The sequence below is a fragment of the Rhamphochromis longiceps genome, linkage group LG11, assembly GCF_057381845.1.
Source record: "Rhamphochromis longiceps isolate RC_006_pf linkage group LG11, R_longiceps_female_GT1.1, whole genome shotgun sequence".
Taxonomy (NCBI): domain Eukaryota; kingdom Metazoa; phylum Chordata; class Actinopteri; order Cichliformes; family Cichlidae; genus Rhamphochromis; species Rhamphochromis longiceps.
The window spans coordinates 12,635,543-12,662,821 of NC_140567.1; the positions used below are offsets into that span (position 1 = coordinate 12,635,543).

General features: G+C 40.0%; 1 protein-coding gene across 5 annotated transcripts in view; it reads left to right on the top strand.

Annotated features, from left to right (window-relative positions):
* triob (trio Rho guanine nucleotide exchange factor b) overlaps positions 1-27,279 on the top strand; it is a 116,041-nt gene that overhangs the window by 35,283 nt on the left and 53,479 nt on the right. For 4 of the 5 annotated variants that reach the window (XM_085422339.1, XM_085422344.1, XM_085422340.1 and 1 more), the window contains 13 exons: positions 7,966-8,040; positions 9,670-9,784; positions 12,217-12,409; positions 13,191-13,295; positions 13,476-13,916; positions 14,682-14,804; positions 20,779-20,970; positions 21,813-21,944; positions 22,893-23,123; positions 24,241-24,363; positions 24,620-24,811; positions 26,363-26,532; positions 26,816-26,990. In XM_085422339.1, the coding sequence (XP_085278465.1) occupies positions 7,966-8,040; positions 9,670-9,784; positions 12,217-12,409; positions 13,191-13,295; positions 13,476-13,916; positions 14,682-14,804; positions 20,779-20,970; positions 21,813-21,944; positions 22,893-23,123; positions 24,241-24,363; positions 24,620-24,811; positions 26,363-26,532; positions 26,816-26,990 (2,267 nt within the window). Of the gene's footprint in view, positions 1-7,965; positions 8,041-9,669; positions 11,907-12,216; positions 12,410-13,190; positions 13,296-13,475; positions 13,917-14,681; positions 14,805-20,778; positions 20,971-21,812; positions 21,945-22,892; positions 23,124-24,240; positions 24,364-24,619; positions 24,812-26,362; positions 26,533-26,815; positions 26,991-27,279 lie in introns of those variants that run through there. The other variant, XM_085422343.1, reaches the window with a different exon arrangement.

A 27,279-nucleotide genomic window follows, 5' to 3' on the forward strand; every position in this document is an offset into this window, starting at 1 on the left:
ACTGAGCTTAAAGATGCTTTTCTAAGCCTGTTGTAAAAGATTGCAAAAATACCTGCAATAGTTCAGTATTGAATTGTATAAGCTGCGTGTTGAAGATTTTGTTGTTGTTGTTATTGTGGAGTTATTGTGCTTTTTTAATTTTCTGCCTTACTTTTGCGCTAGTGGTGCAATGGTGGATGCTCATGTTAAACACTATACATTATCTCTACTCTTAGATCTGTATGATGTCATAGATATATCTTTATTTCCAACTTACAGCTCTGTCTGTAAGCCCAGCAGAACCACTCACTGGCATTTCAGACTGAGAGGCAGCCAGTTAGAAGAAAGCTTATTTAAAGTGACAGGACCTGGAGCAGCGTTTGTCAGACAGCGGATGAACTGATGGTTTGTGCTAGCGTCCAGTATAGGCTAAGCAAGAGCTATTTTGAACCGTGAATCATGCAAAGCAACTCTGATTCAAAAATAAAAATTTGGAGCTTATTGAGCTTAAAACAAATGGCATACCTAGTGTCACAATTACACAATTAGCTCAAAGTAAGCCAGAATACTGGCTGGAACAGTTTTGGCTAAATACATCAAAAATACTGCAAAAACCTCCAAAACTTGATTGTATGCATTCAGAGAGAGAAGGTTCCAGAAGGATGCTGATGTATAGCTTGTCTGCCAGGTCTCACTTACACTGTTTCACTGTGCTGGACCTCTTGGACATGTTTATGCTGTCAGTGCATGTTACAACATTTTTAATGACATTATCTAACAAATACTATGGCTTGCTGTGTGGTACATCCCTTCCAAGATGAATGTGTTTCGGTATTGGTGACCAATGGTCTGTTGAAGTTTGCTAGTGTTGTATTGATATTAATCTCCACTGACTAGCAAATACGTGTTTGTGCAACATTTATGGATACAGCTTGCTAACCAGGGATGCTAGTGTTAACTAATAGTGTAACAGCTCGCCCTCTCTCCCAAACTTTCTTAAAGAGCTAATATAATGGCATACAAAATCCTAAGGTTAAGGTTTCCAAGACTAGTGGGTGGCAACACAGTGACTATTTCCATCCTTTATGTACAGTTTATGGAGTGTCTGTGGCCTGTGCCCTGCTTTTTGCCAAAGTTCTCTTTACTTTTATCCAAAAAGCTTATAAATTGGCACATCCGTCCCTCTGAGGGAGCACTATTCTGAGAGGCTCACAAAGGATGTCAGTCACACTGCTGCACCGTGAAGCACCAGCCAGAACAGCACCAGCACACATCCGTACACATACAGAACCTTTAAAGCTACAAGTGTGCCTTTCTGTATATGTAACAATGACAGGGTTAGATATATGTCAGGCAGTTTCCAAAGCTTCTGGACTGTCCAACAAGCTGTTCTGACAGGGTATATTGGCCCCATAAATGAATCCGCTCCCACACTTCCTCAGTGTCTGCGCTGTTCCCTAAAAGCTGCATATATACTGAGCCAAACCATGCTGAGCAGTGCAACAAATGACTCCCAGTTCTCTCTTTTAGCACTAACACATAGTGAGGGTCACATACTGGGCTCTGACCCAGAACTGAAGTATGGAAGAAGCATATGAACTGCACTGCAGTTCATGTTGCTCTTGCATTATAAATCTTCATACGTAGTCACCACTTAATTTTAAAGAGTCTTTCATTCTTACAGCTGTAATTTGTTAGATTTGTCCGGTAAAATATTGTTGTATGAAAAAATGCTGGGTGCACATTTTTAGTATGAAATTCATTTCATAGCAAGTGCTGCTCTAAATCTCTGAATCTCACCACAGTTATCCTCGCTGGCAGCTGGAATGCACGTTATCAAATTTTTGCTGGGATGGTCACGATATCAGCCAGTGGAATTGTACTGTAGCATTTCTGCAGCATTATGCTGCATGCCTGATCTGTTCCACTGCACTACATTTAGCCTGGCTTGTAATTGGTCTGAGTTTGAGGTTACGAGGTTATGAGCCAGAGGATTGGCATCATGTGGCATGGCAGGCTGCACAGATGCACCGTGTTCAGTCTAGCCTGTGGTCTGACGGATTGGAATCAAAGGGATTGGCCCTGTGCATCGAGGCTGTGATTTCCAACTTTCTGTGGAAAGACGACGCACATATGCTCATTTTGGATTATGAGATGTTGTTACAGCGCTTGTAGGTGAAGCAATTGCTTGCAATTATCTCTGCATGTGTTGCAATTTTGGTTGGGGGTTCGTAGAATTTCTACATTACTGTCTAAACTTACTGCATTCATTCCCCCATTACATCTCAATAAAGCCTTCTAAAAACTAGCCTGTAACCCAGATTGGAAACGATGTAGGATGTTCTCAGTCTGTGCTGTGAAGAATTAGTACAACACTGAAGACAATCTGTTCTCCAGTAGTGTATTCAGATTAGTATGTGAGTCTTTCCAGCCCGGAGTTAGGAGGGCAAAGGGAAAAGGATTGGCATGCTTCTGCTACATGACTACGCGAATTGATGGATTTAGGGCAGAATCCTTTTGGAGTTAGAAAGACAAAAAAAAGGGCTGAAAAGAGTGAATCTGTGTCATCACCTCTTGCTCCGACTCTGCTTTCTAAATTCATGCAGAGCAACAGTAACAGATTGAAAACGCAATGTTCTTTGTGGAATTTTGGAATCACAGAAACATTACAGTTTCGAAACCATGCATGAAGCTCTTTACTCCCACGTACAGGCTCAGTTAAGATCTCACGTGAAGTTAAATGCAAGCTGCAATTTTCTGTCTTAAGCTGAACTAAACTGTAAGGGTTGACTGACCCTCGGGCAACATGAAAACACAAGTTTTGCCAAGTTGCTGCCACTACTAAACATACAGCAGTTTGCATTATTATACAAATGAGCAAACTGTACGAGATCATCTTTGCTTTTTGCTTGTTATTGATTGCAAGAAAGAGAGAAAAATCATTCACCTCTGACCTTTTCTTCTATTCAATTCAATTATTTTTACTTTTATTCCACTAGCTGGGCCCACGTCCTCATTGTAGGTTTGACAGCGTTTTAGTAGGTAAAGGTGAATGCTTGGACATGAATTGAGCTGCGGTTTGGGGAAGGCCTCGAAGGGGACTGGCGACAGCTCCTGGGCCTGACAGATCCCCATGTACTAAATAGGAGTGAAGAAGTTAAAGAATTGAGAACAAGGAGGGAGGGAGGGTGGGGCACGTAAACAAGAATGAACAGTTTGCAGAACTGGGGGGAACCTATATAGATGAAGGAGAAGGAGGCGTGGTCCCGCTTCTGAAATTCCGATACATAATCTCCAATTATATAGCGCAAAAGCATTGTAAGGTAAAGACCCTCCAATATTACAGAGAAACCCCAACAATCAGAGAACAGCCAATCAGTAAGCACTTGGCGAAAGTGGAAAGGAAGAAACCTCCAGCAGAACCAGGCTCAGGGCAGGATAGCCATTTGCGATGACTTGTTGGGATCGTGAATATTACATGGTTTTGAACCACACTGAATATCCATTAAATTAAAAAAATTAAATAAAGTAAAACAATATCAGAGTATAGTGCACGACCTAAATATGTAGTGGAAATGCAAATTGCTACAAAGAGCACGCCTCGCAACCCAGAGAATTGTCTTATTTCACACATTATGTGTTATTTGCACCTTTGATGGATGTCTGCACAATGTCTCCATAAACAAACGCGCAAAGAGACAGAGAGTGTTTAAGTGCATATGTCGCTGCCCACATTTCTGCCTGTAATGAATGAGAAACTGTTATGCATTGCATATGTCTAGATGATCTGTCATGTCTGTCATCCTCTGTTTCGCATTCATCACCTGGCATATCCTGATACTTTCTAGATTTGAGGAGAGATATGTTGCTAAGGCCCTTTGTCTTTATTTCCTGTTTAAATTGTTGTAATATGTTATAATAATAAAAAGCTTACTATAAAGGGCATATTTTGTGGACAAGCATTATTCATATTACAGGGTGCTGAATGCACGCCACCAGTAAAATGGATTGTACTCATTATGAGACCGCTATGAACAAAGAATCTTTGATTGAAAAGCTTTATTTCATGCTCAGTAGACTTGTAAATGAAGGGTCGCATGTAGTGAAAGGAGGAGGTTGTTGTGTGTGTGCTTCTTTTGTTTTAATACAGTGCTATGCAAAAGCCTCGAGCCACCCCCCATTTCTTTATATTTCGCTAGGAAAATTGGAAATGTGTACAAATGGGTGCAGGAAGTTATTGAAAAATGTGTAAACATAACTTGAAATACAGTACTTAAGGGAAAAACGGCATTTGCACAATTGTAACAAGCTTGAAAGTCAATATTTGGTGTGACCACCTTTATTCTTCAACACAGCTTTAAGTAATTTCTTTCTTCATTAGTCTTCAGGAATAGTTCTCCAGGCTTCTTGGTTTCCATTCAAAGATGAGCCCACGTTGGGCTCTTGGGAGGCTATGTTGTGTTTTTGACCAACAAGATATGCCTTTTAATATTTTAGCAATTGTTGTGTTACAAAATGAAGTCATTTCACCAATGAGATTTTTTCCTCATAGTATTGCATGGTGGATCGAAGTTTGATGGTACTTTTCTGAGTTCATAATTCCATTCCATCAATTCCACCATGACATGATGATGTAGACATTCACTGTTGTACCTCACTGCTGATCTCCTGTGCACATACCAATGACCATTTGAACCAAAAAATTTATCTTGGATTCATTACTGTCACTGATTTTCAGTCAAATGTAATTTGACAGCCTCCCTTCCAATGATGAACTTCGGTCAACAGTAGAAAGATCAACTGATGGGCCAGCTGCTTTTTTCAGTTCGTGTGTCAGGTCAAGGATTTATTCCTGTTTCATCAGGACGTGACTTACAGATGCTGTTCATTTGCTGAAATGTTTTTTCTTAGGCCTGGCACACCTTTTGTCCAACACTTGTCCAGTTTCCTAAGATTTTTTTAAAGTCATACTGCACACATGCTGAGATATAAGTTTTGGCTAACAGCGGTTTAAGACTCAACTTGTTGGTTGAAAAAATGCTTGGACTGTGTTGTCTTTGACATTTTTCATAGATTCTTTTGAAGAAATGGAAACAAATGATGTGTTTTTGCAATACAATTTAAAACAGTTTCTTTCCTAAGTTTTCTGTTATGTGTAGACACAACACTGGTTAATCCCTTGATTTAGTTACCTTTTTTATGCTTGAATGATTCACAGTTCAGTGTTAAGTGGTTTGGTCAGGTATAAGGACTGGATTGAAAATGAGTGAAAATGTCCAAAGAAAAACTTGAAACACCCCTAGAAAGCCTGAAGAACTACACAACAGTGTGTGTGTGGCAAGAGGCGGTGATGGGATGTCATGAATCACAGTGTGTAGGGTAGTACTTACTGTTTACTAAAATTAGGAGAGGCTCTGATGTCATAAGTAATAGGCCATCATACTGTGAAACTTTCTCTTTACTGCCAGCTGCTCTCGATTTTTTTTTTTTAAGCAATGCAGCATTTATGTTAAATTCACCACCGAATTTTGAAAAATCAGTATTTAGGCATTAAAATATACAACTGCAGATCTGTTTAGCTTAGCACAGTCCTCAACATAAAGCTTAAGTGCATATATGCCCAGCTTTCTGCTGACCTGGTCTGATCTGTGGTGTTTGAGAAAGGTGCGTAGCTTGAGTTTTAGCGGGGAAAGCAGGAGTGTAACAGAGGTCAGTGCTGGCTGCGTGCCAGAGTCAGTATCTTACATAAACTACCACTGAGAGGAATGTGTCTGGGGCACACTTCACAGGAAAGGCACACATGTGCTAACACAAAAACCTGCTAGAGGTGTATTGTTTCTTTTTGCCTTTGCTCTGTATAGTGCTGATTTTCAGTGAATGCAGTCCCAGCAACAAAGCACTATTCTAAAGACACACAATGAAGTCTCTCTGTTAACTCTTTCCATGATTATTACTATGGGGTTTTTTTTAAATCTGCAAGTCAAGAGAAGACACACAGGTGTAGGAGGACATGAAGCATGGAGGCTTAAAATATGTGGGTTTCCCTATCCTCTTACCAATGGAAAGACAATAAAAAGCCATTGATGCTACGTCAGTCCCATTTTCTGTCAGCTGGTTGTGACATTATCCTTGAATCAGTCCAGTCGCTTCCTACAGAGAGGTGACGTGATACCGCTCAGGCCTGACTTCAAACCGTGGCTGAAATCAATATTACAGGAGCTGTTTAAACCTGCAGGAGCTATTTAGTTGTTTTCTCTTTGCTTTTCTGCAGTCCTGTTGTGTGCTGTCACAGCTGGTCGTTCTGTCCTCATATTCTTCTCTATGCTTTCACAAATCCGACTTGGCTTCTCTATTCCTGTGATGTCATACTGCACATTTAAAAGATAGCCTGTTTCTTGTTTCTTCATATCTTCAGCTTATAACTCACTAACAACTTAGGAGACGCAATCACAGGTTTAATGGCACTCGTGTTGAAATATATCTACATTACAGCATGTCACTCAGTGTCTGAATTGTGCCATCAAGCCATCACTTTTTTAGAGTAATATTAAGTCACTACCTCCTGCTGGAGATATTGGCTTGTACTTGTCACGACTGACTTTTATTGAAGGGAATTTGGCATGATTCAGCACTCAGTAGACTGGCCTCTCTGATTAGTTGGTTTCTGTTGGTAGTCAGTATGATAAAGTGCTTATATTAGAAATGCCAAAGCAGCACCGTGTTTGTGCAAAGTTGTTACTATATATTTCTTTTTTTGACCCCCTAGGCTCTGTTTATCAGAACTTAGCCCCCCAAACGGCGTCTTATTGAAGCGTTTTATGCAAAGCAGGACTGTTATTTTTCAGCGCCATCCTGGATGTGATAGTCTGTGCCCTCAGTTCTAATAGCATTATCACGCCTTGAGTCAGTTGTAGTTCAGGTGATAGCGGTGATTTATGTGGTGGCGGGACTTAAGATAATGAACTGCATCGGTTACATTTCTTATGTGTTTGTGTGAGAGAGATGACTAAGAGCTACGTGAGGAATATCTGATGACATCACTAGCAAACTGAAAGTGCACGCAGAGCCCCCTCCCTACCCGCCAGCTCCTTACTCATATATTCACCAGCCTGAAATGTCAATATCATCATGGCTGATGTATATTTTCTTTTACTAACTATGGCATGATTGCGTTCAGCTATGCATTATTGCCCTTTTCAGTCCTCATAATGAAATTTCCTGAAGAATAAATATGCTTATCAGTTATCACCAAATACCAAAATACTGCCTTCAGTAAACGTGCTGTTTTCATGTGAAGGAGAAAGAGAGACTGAGGGGGTGTGTGTGTGTGTGTGTGTGTGTGTGTGTGTGTGTGTGTGTGTGTGTGTGTGTGTGTGTGTGTGTGTGTGTGTGTGTGTGTGTGTGTGTACATAAATGCTCCATCTTCCTGGTATTAACCATGTGCCATCTGTTGAGGAGGCGAGGCAAAGGGGATGACATTTCAGCAACATAGTGTAACACACTGACTATTGTGGGAATTCCTGAGTAAACCTAAGTAGGCTGAACATTCAGTGCTAAAGCAATGGACTATTTCAAAAATAATGCAAATGTAATAGCTTGCAAGATACAAGAAGCAGATAGTTAAAACAGAGATTTTCTTGGCAACTAGTTAGATCTGCAGCCAGTCTTAACTTCCTCAGAATTGCTACTAGTAACAACATCAACCTTAACTCTAACCAGTTCCATAGAGCCACTTCTGCTGTGTCTGTGGTCATTGATATGAACAAAGTTACAAAAAGCATTATAATGTACATTTATGTTGTTTTTTGCGCGCTGTGCTATAAAGTGGGTTACCTTATTTAAGTGTTTCGTCTTTTTTGGTGTGCTGCAGGGTCATGTATTCTCTACGTGGGTGTAAAGGTTGAATGAACTTGGTCTAATTGCTGTCTCTGCGTTAAATATTTTGATTTTAAATATTCTATTCTGCTTATTTTTTCTGTGTTTCAGGGTTTCATCGTAATGAGGATATGAAGGCCATTGATGTGCTTCCAATCCTCAAGGAGAAGGTTGCCTTTCTCTCAGGTCAGTGTCATTTTTATGTGCTGTAATTGTAAATATCTGTTTCAACTTTAAGCTCACTGAAACTTCCATCCATCCTTTTTCAGTGAAGAAGTCAGTCTAGTTACTTCTGACATTCAGCAAAATTGTGCTCTTATTTTAAGGAGCCATTGTATCACTATATTGCTGTAGAGTCCTTACAGTGCTCTATGTTTGGTGTCATTCCCTGTATTTTAGTGTTTGCAAGGCAGGCTGGAGTAAAGCCACTTTAGCATTTAGACAAACCTGAGAATATGCTTTGCTCTAATTCTACTTTCTTAGACTGTCAGCCATTTAGAAAATCCCTTTGTTTCTATCAAATAATGTATTCTGTGAAACCTGTCAAACATTTTTTGCTCATCCGGCTTAAAGACCAGTGAGCTTAGTCCATGGTGAGTTTTCTGCCCAACCGAGAATTGATACTTCCCCCTGAGTATTGGTCGTTGTTTAGTGAATCTCGCCGATTCTTGCAGCCAGATGACCTAAATTATCGCATTTATTGTCTAGTTTAATATCTTAATCTGTTTCCTCGGTATCTCTCATTTTCTTCCAAATCATGTTATTTTTCTGATTTATATTTCTGTGGTTGACCTTTCTCATTAATCTGTATTAATTAACATAAACCATTATCCACAATATTAAATATAATTTCCTCATCAGAGTTTTATAGGAGTACACTTTTCTAATCACATGGATACTTTTTGATGTCTCATTTTTTGTCACCTGCTTCTTCTCTCGCTTGTGTAGGCTAGGTCACTTATCCAAATAGCTACTGTGATGACACCAAACTCATAGTTTATCTAGATTAACCAATCTTGAAAGCTTCAAAAAATGTTGCATATGATCACTGACGCCTCATCATTTTCACTTGGCTTAAGCTAACTATACAGATGCTGCCTATGTTGCTAGCCTACTAGCTAGTCATGAGTTCGGTTAGACACTTTCCCTATTCACATTTCTAATCTATTTATTTAGTGAAACATGCACAACTGAAACTCTAGGAACCAAAACTTGAGCAGTATTTTCTGTAGTACTTTAAGCCAACTATGCAGTGTGCTTATCTGCAGCAGGAGTCTCTATCTTTTTGACTGTATTATAAACCATTAGGGGCTAATTGTCTAATTTTGTGGCAGGTGTTCAATTTGCTAGCTTAATAGGTTGATAACATGGGCACATTTTTGGCTTTAAAGGTGAGAGGTCAGTGACATCAAGTGTGAAATTTTCACATGGAAATGGAGACTGGTCTTGGGTATAGTTGTTGGCTCCCCTGTTGCATTTGGTATGTGTAGCTAATTTATTAGCATTCACTTATTTCTCTGAACTGTGAATTTGACACAGCATGGTTTTGATCTGACTTTTACATCATTTGTGTTAACTGTATTGGCATAGTTGTGAGTAATTTAAGATGTTTTTTTTCTGTCAGATTAGTAGTTGGTGTGGTTTGTTATAGCTCTGTGACTGGAACTCCATTACCACTCTTGTAACTGTGATTTGACCTGTCTTTCTATCTGAACCAGCTATCTCTACTCACTAGTTATCTCTGACAATTGTAAAAAGAAAATATCTTCATAATTTAAATAGGTTTTCTTTGTGTCATTGTATTTCTATGCGAAGGTGGCAGAGACAGACGTGGAGGTCCGATTCTCACCTTTCCAGCACGGAGCAACCATGACAGAATACGACCCGAAGACCTGCGCAGGCTCATAGCATACTTGGCCACAATCCCAAGGTAAGGATAGTGGAACACACACCCAACTATGGACGTGCGTAGACGCTCAAATATAACCTCTGCTATAGCTTGCTATTGATGTTTCCCACGTGACATCGAGAGTTGTTTGCAATAACTGGACATGATACAACTGACAACTGCTAGATGAAAATGTGTGTTCCCCAACTGGTTTGCAGTGGTTTCTGGAGGCTGTTACTGGGTAAAATTAGTTTTAAAGAAGATGCTGCTCCAGAAACCTTTTGGTGATTGCTTTGGTTTTTAGCAGGTTGCCTGTAGTTGCCTGTAGGTGAGCAGTAGTACTTTTCACAGTTTTGCTACAGCTTAGAGAGTAGCCAGCCAATCTTTGTAGACAAGTCCATCAGCTCCATTCAGTCTACCACCATGGCAATACGCTAACAACCAATGTAGTCACAAGGACATTTTGGGGGAATGCACTTTTCTCCCAGCCAAAAGGTAGCTGCCAGGGGGTCGCTGACTGGCTTAAGTAAAGCTCTCAGCGACTTCCATCAACCTGCACTTACAACTCGCTCAGGAAATACTCATCTTTCCTTCATGACCATTGATTGCCAGATGGTTGTGCGCTCTAGGCCTGTATGACTGGGACCTTATTCACTTGATCCTACATTGTCACCATGATTGTCCCACATCCAAAATGTCAAACAAGTTAACATCAGATGGTTAGCGGTCATGTATCCACAAAGCCTGAAGACAGACAAAGTATACTCATTGTTTGGTTTGTGTTTGACTTTCCCACCTTTCTTAATTTAAAAAAAAAAAACTGGGCTGTTTTTATTTTGGATTCTCTGTAAAGTGTCTAAGGGTGTATTGCCAATTGTTGACCCCCCACCTCACCTCTCATTCCTGCATTTGATGTGTTGTCATGCTAGACTAGAGTCTGCTGCACACTCAAAACGTGTTGCCACAGGAAGCATTTCCAAAGTTGCTCCCTGTAGTTGTGTGCAGGCTGATCTTCAAATCTAGAAGCACTTTTAATACGTAGCTCCGGGCGTTTACCTGTTTGGAGTCAGTTGTCATTAGCTTAGAGGGAAGTTTGCACTTTTCTTCTCTGCTGCGTCTGATCTCCCCTGTGCTATGCTTACTAGTGCTTTGCAGGTTGACTGCTTTAAAGTCTTTTTCACGGTGGAGTTTGGAGATTTGTCTTGAGGCAAGAAGTGGTCCAGATCAGTTACTGAAAAAAAAGATGGAGTGCAGATTCACTGATCTTTTAGTTCATCTGTGGGATGTCAGAGGCTGAATGAGGCATTTTCAGTTCCTGCATAAATTTCAGTAGCAGCAGCAGAATCAAGTTTAACTGTTGGGTTCACAGCTTTACTTTGTTTACTCCCTATAGATTATGTGCGTAGTTATCATCCCACAGAATATATTCTCAGATCAAATGCCTTAAAACCCAAAAAGAGGGTGAATGAAGTCTAAATTATGCACGCAAGGAGTTTATGTTTTATGTCAAAGTGCCTGTTATTTTAAGTTTGGAGAGCAGTCTGTGTTGGATAAAAAGTTTATGTTAAAATCATTATCTGAAGGCAGATCATTTTGCCAATCTGATCTCTTTATTAAAAGTGTTGCAATAATTTTCTCTAAAGTATTTTTTAGGGCTGAGAGGTAAAAAAAACAAGTATCTACCTCTAACTAAAGCCGTAGAAGCCGATACAGCTGGTGTGCAAAGACTTACAGGCTTCCAAACTGCTCAGCTCTTCAGAAAGAGGTAAGACTGAAGAGGATAAAAGATTAGTCAGAGGTGGCCAGTCATCCAGTCGGAAGGCCGAGGAGTGTCATAAGTCAGGAGGAGGCCAGCTTCTTTTCCTCAGCTTAATTTCTCTTCCTCCTGTCTAAATATTTCTGCTGCCTTACCCCCTTTTTTTTCTTTACCCTCCTTCCAGTCTCAGTATCTCTCTTTCTCACTCGCTCTCCTCTCTATCGGCTCTGCTCTGTTTTTTTTTTTCTCTATCCATTTGGCTGCCGATCTGTTTTCATAGAGTGTGGTCAGAGTGAGATAGAGCAGGAGGCCCTGCGTCTATTTCTGTGTCCTAGCTACACATTCAGATTAAAGCCTTTAATACTGAGAAACAACCTTTTATGGAAGTGTACGGCAGCAGGACTCCTGGTAAGCGGCGGTGGAAACTTCAACGCTTGAATGTTTTAACTGTTTTCTTTCCTCTCCAGATGCTGTGGAGATTGGATACTTCAGTTACAGCAGTTCCTTTAGAAAAGGGCTGTGTAATGTTATGTTACGACTCGAGGCAGTGACGTCAAATTTTGTCCTTTCGTTGCCAGCAAGTTTTTTTTTCTCTAACCTGGCTTTAATGGTTCTATGTTAGCATTATAAATGTTAAACGTACTGCATCTTTTTCTTTGTGAATTAGCCCTTTATCCTGGGATATGACCTCTTTTATTTATTTCCTTTTTTTCTGCAGTGAGGAGGTGGCCAGACATGGCTTCACAGTCATTGTGGACATGCGTGGTTCTAAGTGGGACAGCATCAAACCTCTGCTAAAGATCCTTCAGGAATCGTTCCCTTCTTGTATTCACGTTGCTCTTATCATCAAGCCAGACAACTTCTGGCAGAAGCAGAGGACCAACTTTGGCAGCTCCAAGTTTGAATTTGAGGTAGGCGATGCTCGAACGCGCTTTAAATAGTTCAACATAAAAAGGTAATCATTTTAACCCCTCCAGCTTGTTTTTTTTGTAATTTTTGGTTTTTGGTTTGATTTTCTTCTCTTTTCGATAATGATTAATGCATTTTGTTTTGTTGTCTCGTCATGTCAGTGTACCGTATGCTCAGATGAGCAAATTGTTGTAAACTGTTAGTTAGTTTTGCATACCCACTGGCCTTTTTTACCAGCTCTAATTGGACTGTGCTTTGTGTCAGTGGCACGATTCTGTCCCGTGTGGGCATGTTGAGGTGGTATATTTAGTTCTGACCCAGTTACTATGGAAACAGGATATATAGGACATGGCAAAGAGTTTATTCCTAACTTTAGTGCATTTGGCTTTGGACAAGCAACTTGTTGTATTTTTGTTGTTTTTTTTCTTTTTGTGTATGACGTCAAACGTACTATTTTTGGGTGCACATCAAGTGCCGTAGAGTTTTACTTATCAGGCAGATCACAGTGATAGAAGCATTCGTATGAGAGATAACTCAGTCTTTCTTGTCACCTCACCACACCCATTCTAACAGTGGGTGTACAGTGCTTACTGATTGCACATTATCTTTAGAGTCAAGTTTTTACAGTAAGAAATATTTTAGAAACTTAACAGTTGACTAGTCTGGAATATGGTGGTGATTATATTAGTGTAAACTGTGCTTATTTTTCCTCTTTCGCCCTTTCATCTATTTGTAATTCTTTTTTATTTTCTTGTGTGTCCCAAATCTGCCTTCCCGCACCAGACGGTGATGGTCTCCTTAGAGGGTTTAACCAAGATTGTGGACCCTTCCCAGCTGACAGCCGACTTCGAGGGCAGCCTAGAATACAACCATGATGAATGGATTGAGGTTTTGATTCTTTTCTTTTGTTTACATCTGTTCCTTCATAAGATGGTTTTTAATTTAAATCTTTTGTGCGCTTACTTAAGAAAACATCAGTCAAAGACCAGTCTTATTGCAGATCTTTTTAAAAATTCAATTCCGTATCCTCATTGGGGAAAAAAAGTTGACTTTTAACTTTCCTTTCAGGTGCGGCTCTCTTATGAGACGTTTGCCAGTGATGCAGCGCGGGCTTTATCACGCCTTGAAGAACTCCAGGAAACCTTGTCCCAGCGTGATCTCCCACGGGATCTGGAAGGGGCTCGGCGGTTAATGGAAGAACATGCTGCACTGAAGAAAAGGGCCACCAAAGCATCGGTAGAGGAGCTCGACGCACAGGGACGGAGGCTGCTCCAAAGGCTACAGTCACAGACTGCAGGGGTTGGGAGTGTTGGAGCTAGCGGAGATTCTAACGACCACCATCACGGGTTTCACGTGCACGCGGACGCGCACAATCTGGTGGCTAAAGTGACGGGTGTGTTGGATAAGCTGCACGGGATGCGGCAGAATCTGCAGCAGTTGTGGCACATGAGGAAACTGAAGCTGGACCAGTGTTTCCAACTGCGGCTGTTTGAGCAAGATGCTGAGAAGGTCAGAGAACTAATCATTCTAATCACAAATGAACTAATCACAAAGTTAATTGTGTTGTCAGTTCTGCAGTATGCCTGATGTTAAATATGCCACTACAGCGGTTTAACTTTTTGGACATGCAGTCATTCCTGACTAATCTTTTGCATGAGCATACTTACCAATTCTATTCAGGCATAAAAGAATATAACATGATCATCATCATTACCATGTAAGCCAGATAATTGAGGCTCAATATGGTTGTAAAGGTTTAATAAAGCTGACTGATGGCAGGTGTTGAATATTAATTTTCTTTTCCTTCTAAATGAATGGATGACATAATACGTCATCTTTACACTTACAGTGGAAATTGCTTATATTCTTTAAATATATATTTAGATTTCTGGTTGCCCATTGAGTTTACAAGCTTTTAAATGCCCTTTGGAAATATATAATTGAGTTTTTCATATTCTAAGTAATGTGTGAGTGTGTGCTAATGGAAACTGTAGCCCTATACACTTTTCAGGGTTTTTGGCAAGTACCTTTATTTAACAGACATTTGTCATATTCTTACCTCAATAGAGGGTGAACAACAGCGGTCTTTTAGTTTTTTAGTTTTCCTATCAGAGGAGCTTGGAGATGACCTTTGCCTTCTTCAGCGGTTGTGGTTAATTAGCAATCAACAAGGCCTCTCACTCCTGCTGCTATGAGTTACCACAAGATGGGCAGCTTTTCATTTGATGTGCTTTTTGTAAAGCTAACTGTGTTTTCTCCACCTACTCTCTGTAGATGTTTGATTGGATAATGCACAACAAGGGGCTTTTCCTGACCAGTTACACAGAGATCGGAGGGAACCACCAGCATGCTGTGGAGTTGCAGACGCAGCACAACCACTTCGCTATGAACTGCATGGTAAGACCCTATCGTTAGCTGTCACGCACATACAAATGCACAGAAACAGGTAATGCAATCGTAAACTGCCGTCATTCCTCTCATCCACACTAAATGCTTTTTTTCCCCACCCTTCATCCCAAACCACCCTCTCCCTATATGGGGAAACTGATGTCTTCTGTCTTGCCATGCTCTTTTTCTCATATTCATCTTTTTTTTACTCTGCTTCAACTCTGCCCCAGTTTGTCATGTCTTGTCATGGTGCTGTTCCCATAATTGACCCGCATTGCCTTTGTGCCCCTCCCACCGCTGTGTGCTGCCCTTTGCTGCTCTGCTCCACCCTCCTCCCTGCGACATCATAGCTCACTCTAGTCCTTAGAGCTCTGCTGTTGGCTAATAAATTTAGCTGAGGATATAGTATTGTGTCACTGCACCCACCACACTATGCACTCTGCCCTAACTTTGTTTTCCTTTGTCACAGTTTGACTGGTAAGCTTTGCAAGATTTCTGTTTCATCCTTTTTGTCAATCCTTTGCAGTGCACTTTCTTCTTACATCCCTCATAACTTATAATGGTGTGTTATTCCTGCTTGTCATATATCATCAAGCAAGTAAACCAAGCTTGTTCCAGGCTTCGTGGGATGCATTTAAATTAGTAGATTTATTTTAGACTAAAAACAGCTTCAAAATAATCTGAGAAACAATAAGGATGTAGCCCACTACCTCTGATTTGAACAGCAAACTAGCCTGCCATTTTTCCGTGCTACTTTCTAAAAGTAATTATTTTTAGTGCAAAAGTGAAACCAATGGAGAGCAGGGCAACTGGCCTAAATCTTCTTATAGAGTCACTGGTGTTACAGATCATTTGCAACATTCAGCCCAGAGAGGGCGGTTTCAGTGACCTCCCACAGCCGGATGTTTCAACTGTACTGGCTGAGGTGAGCCAAAAAGCAACTGAGACAGCTGAGAAGACAGATAGACCTACACTGTATACTCAGGCCCATATTGACAGGGTAGACCAGTGGTAGGCAACGCCAGGCCTCGAGTGCCGGTGTCCTGCAGGTTTTAGATCTCACCCTGGGTCAACACACCTGAATCAAATGATTAGTTCATTACCAGCCCCCTGGAGAACTTCAAGACATGTTGAGGAGGTAATTTAGCCATTTAAATCAGCTGTGATGGATCAAGGACACATCTAAAACCTGCAGGACACCGGCATTCGAGGCCTGGAGTTGCCTACCCCTGGGGTAGACAAACATATACAAACATGCATACAGATGGTTTAACAGTGAAAGACCACCGCCCCCTCCACCTATTCTTCCACAGGAAGCGGTGTTTCCCCTTCCTGTTGCCTGCACAGCACAATGGAAACACACAGTGTCAGTAGGTGTGTTTATACTGCCTGTTCTCCTGTTTGTGTGTCCGCGTTCTCCGACTGTGTCAACATTGTAGCAAGAGTAAAACCAAGGTGAAACAACGCAATTACTCGTTTGCCAGTTTCCAGCGACTAAACAAAAAAAAACCCACCAGCATGTGTTTACTGTATTGTGTCAGGCAGTCATCAGTGATGGGAGTGTCATGTGTAAGTGAAGGTTTGGACCAAATGCTGATGGTGACTCTTTGTTGTTATGTGAGAGATAATGTGTCACGTTGCAAAATACAACCCCTAGGGTTATGATACTGTTACTCCCCCTATGGGAGGTACTTAAAAATTCACTTTAGGAGTCAAGGAGCTTTTTTTTAAACACTTTTAATAGAGCCGTCATTTTACACATGTAGCATATGATGCCTTTTTTCCCAACTACTACAGGTTTTAAAACTCTAATATCACAAAATGAATTCAGAGAGTTCAGATTGTTTGGCTTGTTTTGTTAACTAACACAGTTTTGCTGAAGATTTTAACAGTTTGATGATGCGACACATTCAGATGTTTGATGTAGATGCCAAAGAAGCAAGTCAACAGTAATGATCTCAAAGAAGCAATTGTTGCTAACCATCAATCGTTAGGACATTTCCAAACTTATTCTGTAATTCTACAATTTTCACAATTGGGAAAAAAATCAAGACAGTTGAAAGTTTTGCAAGGAGTGGACATCCCAACAAATTAAGCTAAAGGTCATAGAAATGCTAAGATCCAACTACAAGAATCCACGGGCCTCAGGTGACGGAGGGGATGGTGGGATTGTGTTGAAGCCACAGGACTTGGGTATCTTGTAATGATTAAATTTAATAAGCATTGCTAGTAGATTTGTTCGAACTGTCATGCGTGGAGTCGAAATGTTTCTAGTCATATTTGTTGAGAAGGAAACACATTATGTATGTTATGCAGCAAATATAACAACTGTCCAAAAAATATTGCAATATAAGCCCGAAATCAGACTGTAGAAATGCCATGATCTGTACAAGCAGTCGTTTTGTATATTTGCTGCAGTCTCAGAGAAAGGTACGTGCACACCTCCAAGAAAATGTGCTATTGCAGCCTTTACCATCCATGCTGACTTTGCGCAGATAGAAGTAGCACTCTGTCATGATATCCTGCATTAAAGATAAATGAAGCTGTTACGTTTGAGCATAATGTTTGATACCCATAACATTCATATACACACGCACACATAGAGATACAGGGAAAGAGCTTTCTTACATCAAGTACTTCATAATTAAGTACAAAGAATGTTCTTCCAGAGAGGCAGGCAGGGTAAGCATCACTGGAAACATCATATGCTGCTGTGGAAACGTTTCTTAAATTATCTGTAAATACAGAAACAGGTTTTTTCAAAAAAGTACACTTTCAAATAAATATATATTTATATATCTAAGAAACTGTTTGCTCAAGGATTTAGACTGGACATAATTTTGTGTTTTTTGCATTCTGTTGTGATGAAGTTGTGCTGAATTTCGAAGATGTTAATGCTGATTTTGTGTTTATTGACTACGTGCCTAGTTGATTCGTCAACTCATTGTTTTTTCCGCGTAGCTTGTTGTTTTCTTCAGTCAACTTCATCTGATGCCCAGCTAAAGTGGCACCTATTATGAAAGGAATGATACGTTTATGAGTTCATGTACAACTGAAGCTCACATACAGACGTAATTCTTTACAAAGGACAGCAATGCAAAGAAGATTTATTCCACGCTCATGGTCCTATGGACAGTTAAAGTAACATGACTAAGTGATAAATGAGCTAATATATTCACTGAAGATGAGGATAAAACTTTCAGTCATTGTAAGTATCACTATTTTTAAATGTAGTCTGTTAGATCTGGTGTAGTGGCTTAAAAATGTCTTCCATACATCAGTGCGTAGATCAGTGTATACAAATGGTGATAACATTATGATTTCACGAAAGTGAAGTTCACACTCACAAGCGATGCTCACACAGATGAGTACGCTGATTAACAGAATACACAGAACCACCAGACACACCGTAACATGCCTGAAAAAAACTAATGAGAAAATAATGTTAATAGTTTTGTGTGTTTGTATTTAATGTGTTTGTATCGTCTGAATTTGAATATTTGTCTTACCTAACTCAGGAGGTTGCTTTCTTCCATTGTTGGAATTGAACGCTGGCCATCTGATAGTCATGTACCTAAGAGAGGGGGGGCGGTTGGTGGCTGCGCTTTGGTTTCCGATGTTTGGCAGTGTTGCGTTTGTCGCAGCTCTCTGATTTTTCAGCTCCTCTCTGTTCTTACCATTGAACACAGGGTTTGGTTGCTGTTCTCTTGAGTCCCTCGTTGCGTTGTAATCTATACCGAGTGTGTCTGCAACTTCATAAGTATTGTCGTCTTCTGACCACAGGCCATCCATTGTCATGTAATCTTCGTTTTCTGCTGCCGGCTCCGCCATTGCTGAGTGGTGTCTTTGGTTGTTAGTGACTGTGTGATGTGTTTTTCTAAAATGCCTTACAGATTTTTATGGATGCAAATGACTTGGTAGGAGGGGCCAATGTAAAAAGGTTTCACTGGAAGCATCGGGCAGCTACTTTTTACATCTGGAATATAACAGCATATATTATATAAAAATGTAAAAAAAGAAAAGAAGAATGAATGTTTACAAAAAAAGAATCTGAATTCCAAAGGATTCGGGAGGGATTTTGATACTGTATCTTGTTCAGTGGACTAAAAAATGGAAAACCCAGAAAAATTCCTAAAGGCAAATAAATGATTTGCCTTTAGTTTGTATACAAAGAGATGGTTCACAGAGATTAGGAGTAGTTCCTGTGAAAACTGGAAAGCAGGAGCACAGGGTGTTGGGAAAGTGAACTGTGAGATAACCCAGTTATTCAAAACTGGGTTTACATTGTTTGAGTAAAGGAATCTTACAAATGACTCTTTGGGTTTACTAGTGTTTCATGTTACAAAGCCAGTCATCTCCATACAGCTACCTTGCTGACTGAATTAGGATCCTGTCCAATATGACTGGTTTGTTCATTCATACTGTTCATGGTTAGCATAAATTCACACGTCCTGCAAAGTTACATTTATATTAACCTATAGCTAGCTGAAGAATTGCACATTGCAGAGATATTTTTATATTGCTTGACATCCCTATATTACCCATGAATTTTTCACTTCAGTAAATATTGTAACTAAAGCAGCGAGTCTGGTTACTGGTCATTTTAGAAACAGGAAGTATTTAAAGCTTTAAGGTTTTGGGAGTTTTTACTGTTTCTTGTGCTTCCTTTACAGGATAGACACTGTCTATTTCTACAGATCGATTCATTTCTGGGACCTGTCCTCTTTTCCATTTTCCGTATTTCTGTCTGTTTTCTCTCCCACAGCCACTCTCATTCCCTATGGCACCATCAGTTTTAAATTAAGAAGACTTTTTAAATTTATATTCTCCCAACTCCTCCTCCCTTCTCTCCTTCAGCCATCAGTTTTAGATTACCACCCGAAGTAGTCCAACATGTCTGGATTTCCTCTCTTCCCCTGAATGATTGTGTGATTTGGAGGTCCCCCCCAAAATCCCAATAGTCCCTAATACCACATAAAACCTCAGAGACAGTTCTTCCTGTGACATTTGATGTGTAAGATTTATTATGGGATTATAGTAGTTCTAGTCCTAACCGCCATGCTTTTATTTATGACAACTTAACTTCTGCTGTGTATTCAAAAGCTGAACTCGTGTTAGCCGTGCTGTTTAGCTCACCACTGTCGCTCTTATCCTTGAACCAACATCAGATTGTATCGAGCACGTTTCAGTGTTGATTCTGCACAGTATGGATTGTTCTTCTACAGTACACGCAAATGCAGAGCTGTTTAAAATCTCTCTAAACCCTAATATAAAAACAGACAAACTCAAAGCTTCCTGAGTTGAACAAAGTAAATCCAGTGTCCACAGCTTTGATGAAAACTGCTTTAAGGGTCGTAGCTGGTGTTTGGTTCATCTTTCCTTCCCATTGTGATTGAAACAAGCTAGCTAAGAGCCATAATAGGCTCCAGGAGCAGTAATTGAATAGAATAATAACACGCTGTTAACACAGTTGTTAATTAGCGTTTGCTGATCCATGCCTATCTACACAAAACAGCTTGGGGCCCATATATTAAAAAAGACTGAAAGATTAAGAGGCAAATGGGCTTTTTTATTATTCACATGGGGGTATGTCTCCCGTGTGTGTGTGTGTGTGTGTGTGTGTGTGTGTGTGTGTGTGTGTGTGTGTGTGTGTGTGTGTGTGTGTGTGAGGACAGAGGTTATTTTATTTTATAATTATTTATATGTGATAAATAATTTTAGCCACTGTTTTTTCCACATATAACTTTAATTGCTTTGAATGAACAGTGACAGTCTGGGCCATTTGAAGACTGGATATACTTTGAATGACAGACTACACTGAAGATGTCCAAATATTAACGATAAGAGCACTCTTTATATAAATGTAGCTTTTCTTTTCTTTTGTATAGAACTGAAATTAATTAAAAGAGTAAAACCATATTAAATAATTTTTAATATGTTTTGGGTTTTTTTTTCTCTGTATCTGTTTCTCTCTGAAAAACAGAATGTGTATGTGAACATCAATCGAATCATGTCTGTTGGAAATCGGCTCCTGGAGTCCAGCCACTATGCCTCTCAGCAGATCCAGCAGATCTCAAGCCAGCTGGAGCAAGAGTGGAAGGCCTTTGCTGCAGCACTGGACGAACGCAGCACCTTGCTGGAGATGTCTGCCAGCTTCCACCAGAAAGCAGATCAGGTACTGGGATGCAAAAAATTAATTACACTTCTGATATTATAGTAATACATGTGTGCATAATAGATGCACATTTCTTCTTTTCTATATGTGCAAAAAGACTTTTTTTGGCAGACGTAAATGCGCTGTTGGCAGCTCTGCTTGAAAGCATCAGAATATCTGCATGTATTTATAAAGTTGTGAGTTCTTACATTCATTTAGTACATGCTGTGCAAACAATAATTGGAGCATGCAGCATATGATCTGTTATGTAATGATGTGTTTTTGTCATCTAAACCATATTACAGCTTTGTGTAATTTTCTACTCTTACTTGTACTCTTACTTATACATTTAGATTAAAAAAAAACTTTCCAATTTAAAGCCCCTGAGGTTACTGTGGAACCTTGCCAATGAGAGACCATTTAAATGATCAGTACTACTTTAAACTGTTTTGCTTACGGATGCAGTAGCAGAACATTAGTTGTTGACAACTGTTGTTTGCTGAGTGGCTCTTTTTCTGTGTGGTCTTTCATGCCCAAGACTTCCTTGTAAGTGACATATAAGATCAAAATCCATCAGTTGTTCACAGTTTTGTGAATAAATACCATCACTCTGTCTTTCTTTTTCCAAGTGATGTCTTACTTTTCTCTTTTTGACTGTGTTGGTCCTCCCATAGAAATTCTCATATGCACCACCATCTGGATAGAAAACTTCAGGGTTATTATTTGTGTGCAAAAATGACTTTCGAAGACATATTAAAGCTATTGTAATCTTTAACTGACCTGCTTGTTCGGTCTTAATAGCATTTGTATGATGCTGTACTTGTGTTTCTATACAAATACTGTATATCTGTCTTTTTTCGCAGTACATGAGTAAAGTGGAGCCGTGGTGTAAGGCATGTGGTGAGGGAGAGCTGCCCTCTGAACTCCAGGATCTGGAAGACACAATCCATCATCACCAGGGGCTGTATGAGCACATCACCACAGCATACTCTGAGGTCAGTAGAAACAGGCACATTTGCGGAGACAGTGCGTCCGAACCATAAGTGCGCGACACAAATAAGCATGCAAACACACAGAGTATACAAATATATATACAAATATCATTGTGACTCTATGGAATACAAACAATAGATGTGATGATTATGCAAATCGTGCATTCAAAATATTCACACATGCCTTCAGCAACAATGGAAACTTTCTCCATCGATACATCTCTTTGGGTTTTAGTTAGTTTCACAACTTAAAATAAAGCAAATAACACAAACAATGTTTGAAATTTAGTTTGAAATTGGTAGATTCACTGCCTCCAGCTAAGAAATCTAAAACAATATTCAGTTAAAAACATACATTAGGGGTGTTATGTTATCTACTGGTATTTAGTAGTGGTTGGTCCACTGTGTGCTATAGTAGTCGCCTCCCATGAGATTTTAGAGCACTTCCTGCTTGAGTCTGTTGACAAACCTTATGGAGATGCTTAGCATCTTCCCAGAGTGGTAAAACTACTTCTAAATGGTTTGCTGACCATGTTACTGGTACGCTTGACTAGCCAGCCAACTCCACAGAGAATCTATGCGATATTGTCAAGAGGAAGCCCAAAAATTCCAGAAATTCCACATTTCTACATTAGAAATCCTGTTTTTATTTATCTTAGGAAATATTCTAATAATATGAGATCTTAGACTCTGATTTTCATGAGCCATAGCCCATCATTTTCAAAATTACATAAAATGCCTTGAAATGTTTCTATACAGCATGTAAATGAATATAGATTACGTAATAGTTTTAACTTTTTGAATTAAATTATAAAGAACATATATTATACATATATAATATTCAAATTATTTTAGTTTTGTATTAATATTAATATTCTAAGTCTACTTACAGCATCAAACGCATCAGATCCACCCAGTACTAAATGTCACACTGCCCATCAACTTTCAAAGGTAAGCCAGGATGGCAAGTCTCTGTTGGACAAACTGCAGCGACCCTTGACCCCAGGAAGTGCAGATTCGTTGATGGCATCAGCTAACTACTCCAAGGCTGTGCATCATGTTTTGGATATCATCCATGAGGTGTTGCATCATCAAAGGCAACTGGAAAACATCTGGCAGCATCGCAAAGTCCGTCTGCATCAGCGCCTGCAGCTGTGTGTCTTTCAGCAGGATGTACAGCAAGTAAGAAATGTGTGCAAACATCCACAGCAAAACCTGGCTTTGCTGAGACTCTCAACGCCCACACAACGACAGTACAGTAGGAATTGCATAAAGTGCTGTCCCATCTTGCCCTTATGTCTGAATTAGTTTCCCTGTAGACTTAAATTGTCTGTACTCTGGCTACTTAACTATCCAATCCAGGAATCCGTCCACTTAAGCATTTTTTACTCTGAGAGCTTGAGAGGATGTCAATGAAGAGCGATTTCCTAGGCTTGTCATTATATGTCAATTTTAGGGTTATTGAATCTTATAAATATTTGTATTTTCCAGTTCAAACTGGAAATTGAATTTAAAAAATGAGGGGGTGATATTAAGAATACGATATAATAATCTCCAGTTATTTCAGTAGCTTTTTTTAAGTTCCTCTGGGGATTTTTTTTAATTTCTTTTGAGTGAGCGTCTCTATGTGTGGCTGTGGTGGGATCAAGTTCTTAGATCAAAGTTCTGAGTTGGTGTATTTCTGTCCTCTGGGCAGGAACCCCTCTTCCACCTCTCCTTCTCTCTCACTCATTCTTGCTGTACATCTATGCTTCTGTCTTCCCCATCTCTTCTTTATCACCTTTTTCTCTTGGTAGTGGTTTCCATGGTGATGCAATTTACTGTCACATAATGTGTCGAGGGCATTGTGTGCATGTTCATATGTGTTTGTCTCATCAAAATATTCTCTCAGAGATGTTGAAAATCCCTTTCACAACCCCACATAGAAACAGATGGAGTTAGGCCATCTGTTTAATAAATAATAAGGTTATTAATAAGTACAAAGACTTATATCTGTTCACAGACACAATGGGAATGCTGACTCTTTACACTGCTTTGGATTTACACTGAAGCAAAACCCAGTCACCCAGGCTGTAATTTAAACATGACAGACTGCATATGGAGGAAAGGAGTAAAGAAAAGGGGGTGGGGAGAAGCAGAGAGATGACATCTATAGACTGCTGTAATTAATGTGGTCTAAATGCAGGCGATTGTACCCCCTACTGCTGGGAAATACGTACTGCATCCTCAAATGCACTGCTTATTTTTACCTGTTTAAATGTGCTTGTGTGTCTGCATGTGTTTGTGTGTGTTTTTAAAGGTGCTGGACTGGATAGAAAATCACGGTGAGGCCTTCCTTAGCAAACATACAGGTGTTGGAAAGTCTTTGCACAGAGCCAGGGCTTTACAGAAAAGGCATGAAGACTTTGAAGAGGTTGCACAGGTGAGCAAAGCAAACACTTTTTGTTCTGTGACGTACTTTTTCCCATCAATTTATTATTTTTGCAACAACCTGAAAACAGTATTTCACTGTGTAGACTTGACAAAAAACAACCCAAAACAAAGCAAAATGTTGAGTTGGTACGTTCAGTTTAATAAGTTGTGACAAAAATGACAAGAGAAAGTAAGTAAAGTTCTTCTTGTAAAGGTCACTTGGAAGAGATAGAATATTCCCATTTTAAATGTATTTAATCTTTCAGAACACCTACACCAATGCTGACAAGTTACTAGAGGCTGCAGAGCAGCTGGCCCAGACCGGAGAGTGCGACCCAGAGGAAATTTACCAGGCCGCCCACCAGCTTGAAGACCGCATCCAGGATTTTGTGCGACGTGTCGAGCAACGTAAAGTGCTGCTGGACATGTCTGTTGCCTTCCACACACATGTCAAAGAGGTGTGTGTCCCTCTCCCTGCTTCAACTTGTCCTGTTTGCAGCATTGATTTCACTCCTCCGTTTTGCTTATTGCTAGAATTTAATGCGACTAATACAGTAAGAGGACAGTGTGTATAAAAATGATGCAATGATGTTTATTCTGTATTAAGAAACATATTTTAAACTGAGTTACCTGTCTTCATATTTTTGTTGCAGCTCCAGCTGAAATGCAATAAACTCCGCAGGCTAACTTTGCTCTGGCATTTTCACATGCAGGCTATGTTGAATAGCCGTAGCAATTTATGTAAAGTGTGTTTGTATAAATGCATCAGATTGGTTCCAGATGTGTTCCTGCAACAATCATTATGCTGTTTGTAAAAAACAAAGAGTATAATTTTCTTTTGCCTCTGTAGTAACCATTCACACGCCATACAAAGGTAATCTGACCTCATCTGCCTTCTCCTTGACTTTGATTAAGGCAGGCGGGTCTTTAGGTTGTCTTCTTAAGCCTTTAGGGAGCTGTAAAAATGCATTTGTGCTAAGCACTCCTTGAAATAACTCTTTTGAGCATCTTTGACTGTCAAAATTAACCTTCCCAGACGGAAAGGCAGTGCTCTCTGCATGTGTTAACACTACATCCTGTTTACATAGACTCATAGACAGTAAGAGCCTAGGTATTATTAATGAAGCTAGTCTTTAATGCCCATATGGACTAATCTCCTTCATCCCATCTGTCAGCTCACAATGATAGCAGTACGCTATCTGTGTGAGCGCACGTGCATTTCTGAGCATGTGTGTTTGTGTTTGTGCCACTATGATTCTTTTCTCTGCATGCATATGTTTGTACAAGTGAATGTTTCCAACTCTGCTGCCCATCACTTCTTCAAGTGCTGCAGAATCCTTTGGATGCAGTCCAGTGTGATAGAGGGCAAATTTACTGTGATGACAGGGCATGAACTACATTGTATAAGAAGCAGTTTACCTGTTTTCCACGAAGCTAACTGATCAGAAGGCTCGGACTAATAAAAGTAGCCATCTTTATTTAATCAGAAATTCTCAGACAAGGGCTTTGACAAAGAGAGAAGCATTTGTTCTGAAAAATTAGTCGCTCACTTGATTTCACTTTTCACACATTTTTAATGGTCTGTGTCAGTATGGAAACCATGTAATATGTAACATAGTTAACGCAGTGAACAATATCAAAAGTAGGCATGTTTTTGTGTTGGCAGCGTGGGTGTTAGACAAACAATGGGTGCCAGGGTCTCTCCCCTGCAGCCTGGACCGTATGCCAGGGCTTCAGTACCCTGAGCCAATTCACCCAGATGGCTAATCTGTTACAAAGATGACCATTCACAAAACACCAGCTTTGAAAAGAACTGGTTGGATTTGATTTGTTGTTGATTTCTGTCTCATATCTCTCGTCTATCCATTTGGCAGCTCGTCTGTTTATTCTTAGATTTCTGTTTAACTCACACCACTATATGCACCACCCTCAAACATGTGTCTGCAGATTATTGTGCTGTTTTTCTCTACATTTGAACTGGCTTTTTTTTCTTTGTCGATCACACTTAGCTGTGGACATGGCTGGAGGAGCTTCAGAAAGAACTGCTGGATGATGTTTACGCAGAGTCAGTCGAGGCAGTCCAGGATCTGATCAAGCGATTCGGCCAGCAGCAGCAGACCACCCTGCAGGCAACAGTCAATGTTATAAAGGAAGGAGAGGACCTCATACAACAGCTCAGGTGATCATTTATTAGTATTATTACATTTTTAAATGCCTCACTAAAGTCTGAATATTGTAATATTCAATGTTCATCTGATCATCTGTCACATTTGCCATCTGGAGATGGCCTTGGGTTACACATATTTTCCAATTATTCAACAATCATGTGTTCATGAGATAAAAGGAAAACAAGAAGCGCTGATAGAAGAATACACTGGGAAAAATGGGTGAGGGTGATTTCTAACAGAATGACTTGACAAAAATTGGGAACAAAGTCCTCTCCATTTAACCCCTGCTTACAGAGACTCTGCCATCTCGAGCAACAAGACTCCGCACAACAGCTCCATGGCCCACATTGAGAGCGTGCTGCAGCAGCTGGACGAGGCCCAGGGCCAGATGGAGGAGTTGTTCCAGGAAAGGAAGATCAAACTTGAGCTCTTCCTCCAGCTCCGCATCTTTGAAAGGGACGCAATTGACGTAAGTAGGCGGAAAATAGAGGGTTGGTGTATGATGCATATTTATTTTTAAAGTGAGAGTGAGGAAGACAGAACAAGAAACACCAGAATAGTAGAACTCGTGATCTTTAGATGTAAAAGCGAAGACAGAATGTTTCAAATATCCACACCGCAGGAAGGTGTTTTCAATGAAAAGGGAGAAATTAAGGTGTACAGCAGGGACCAAAAAGACTAAAAGTTTGGACATGAAAAACAAAGTGCTACACATGTGATACGCTAAGAAAGAAATAACAGAATGTATCATATCAGCC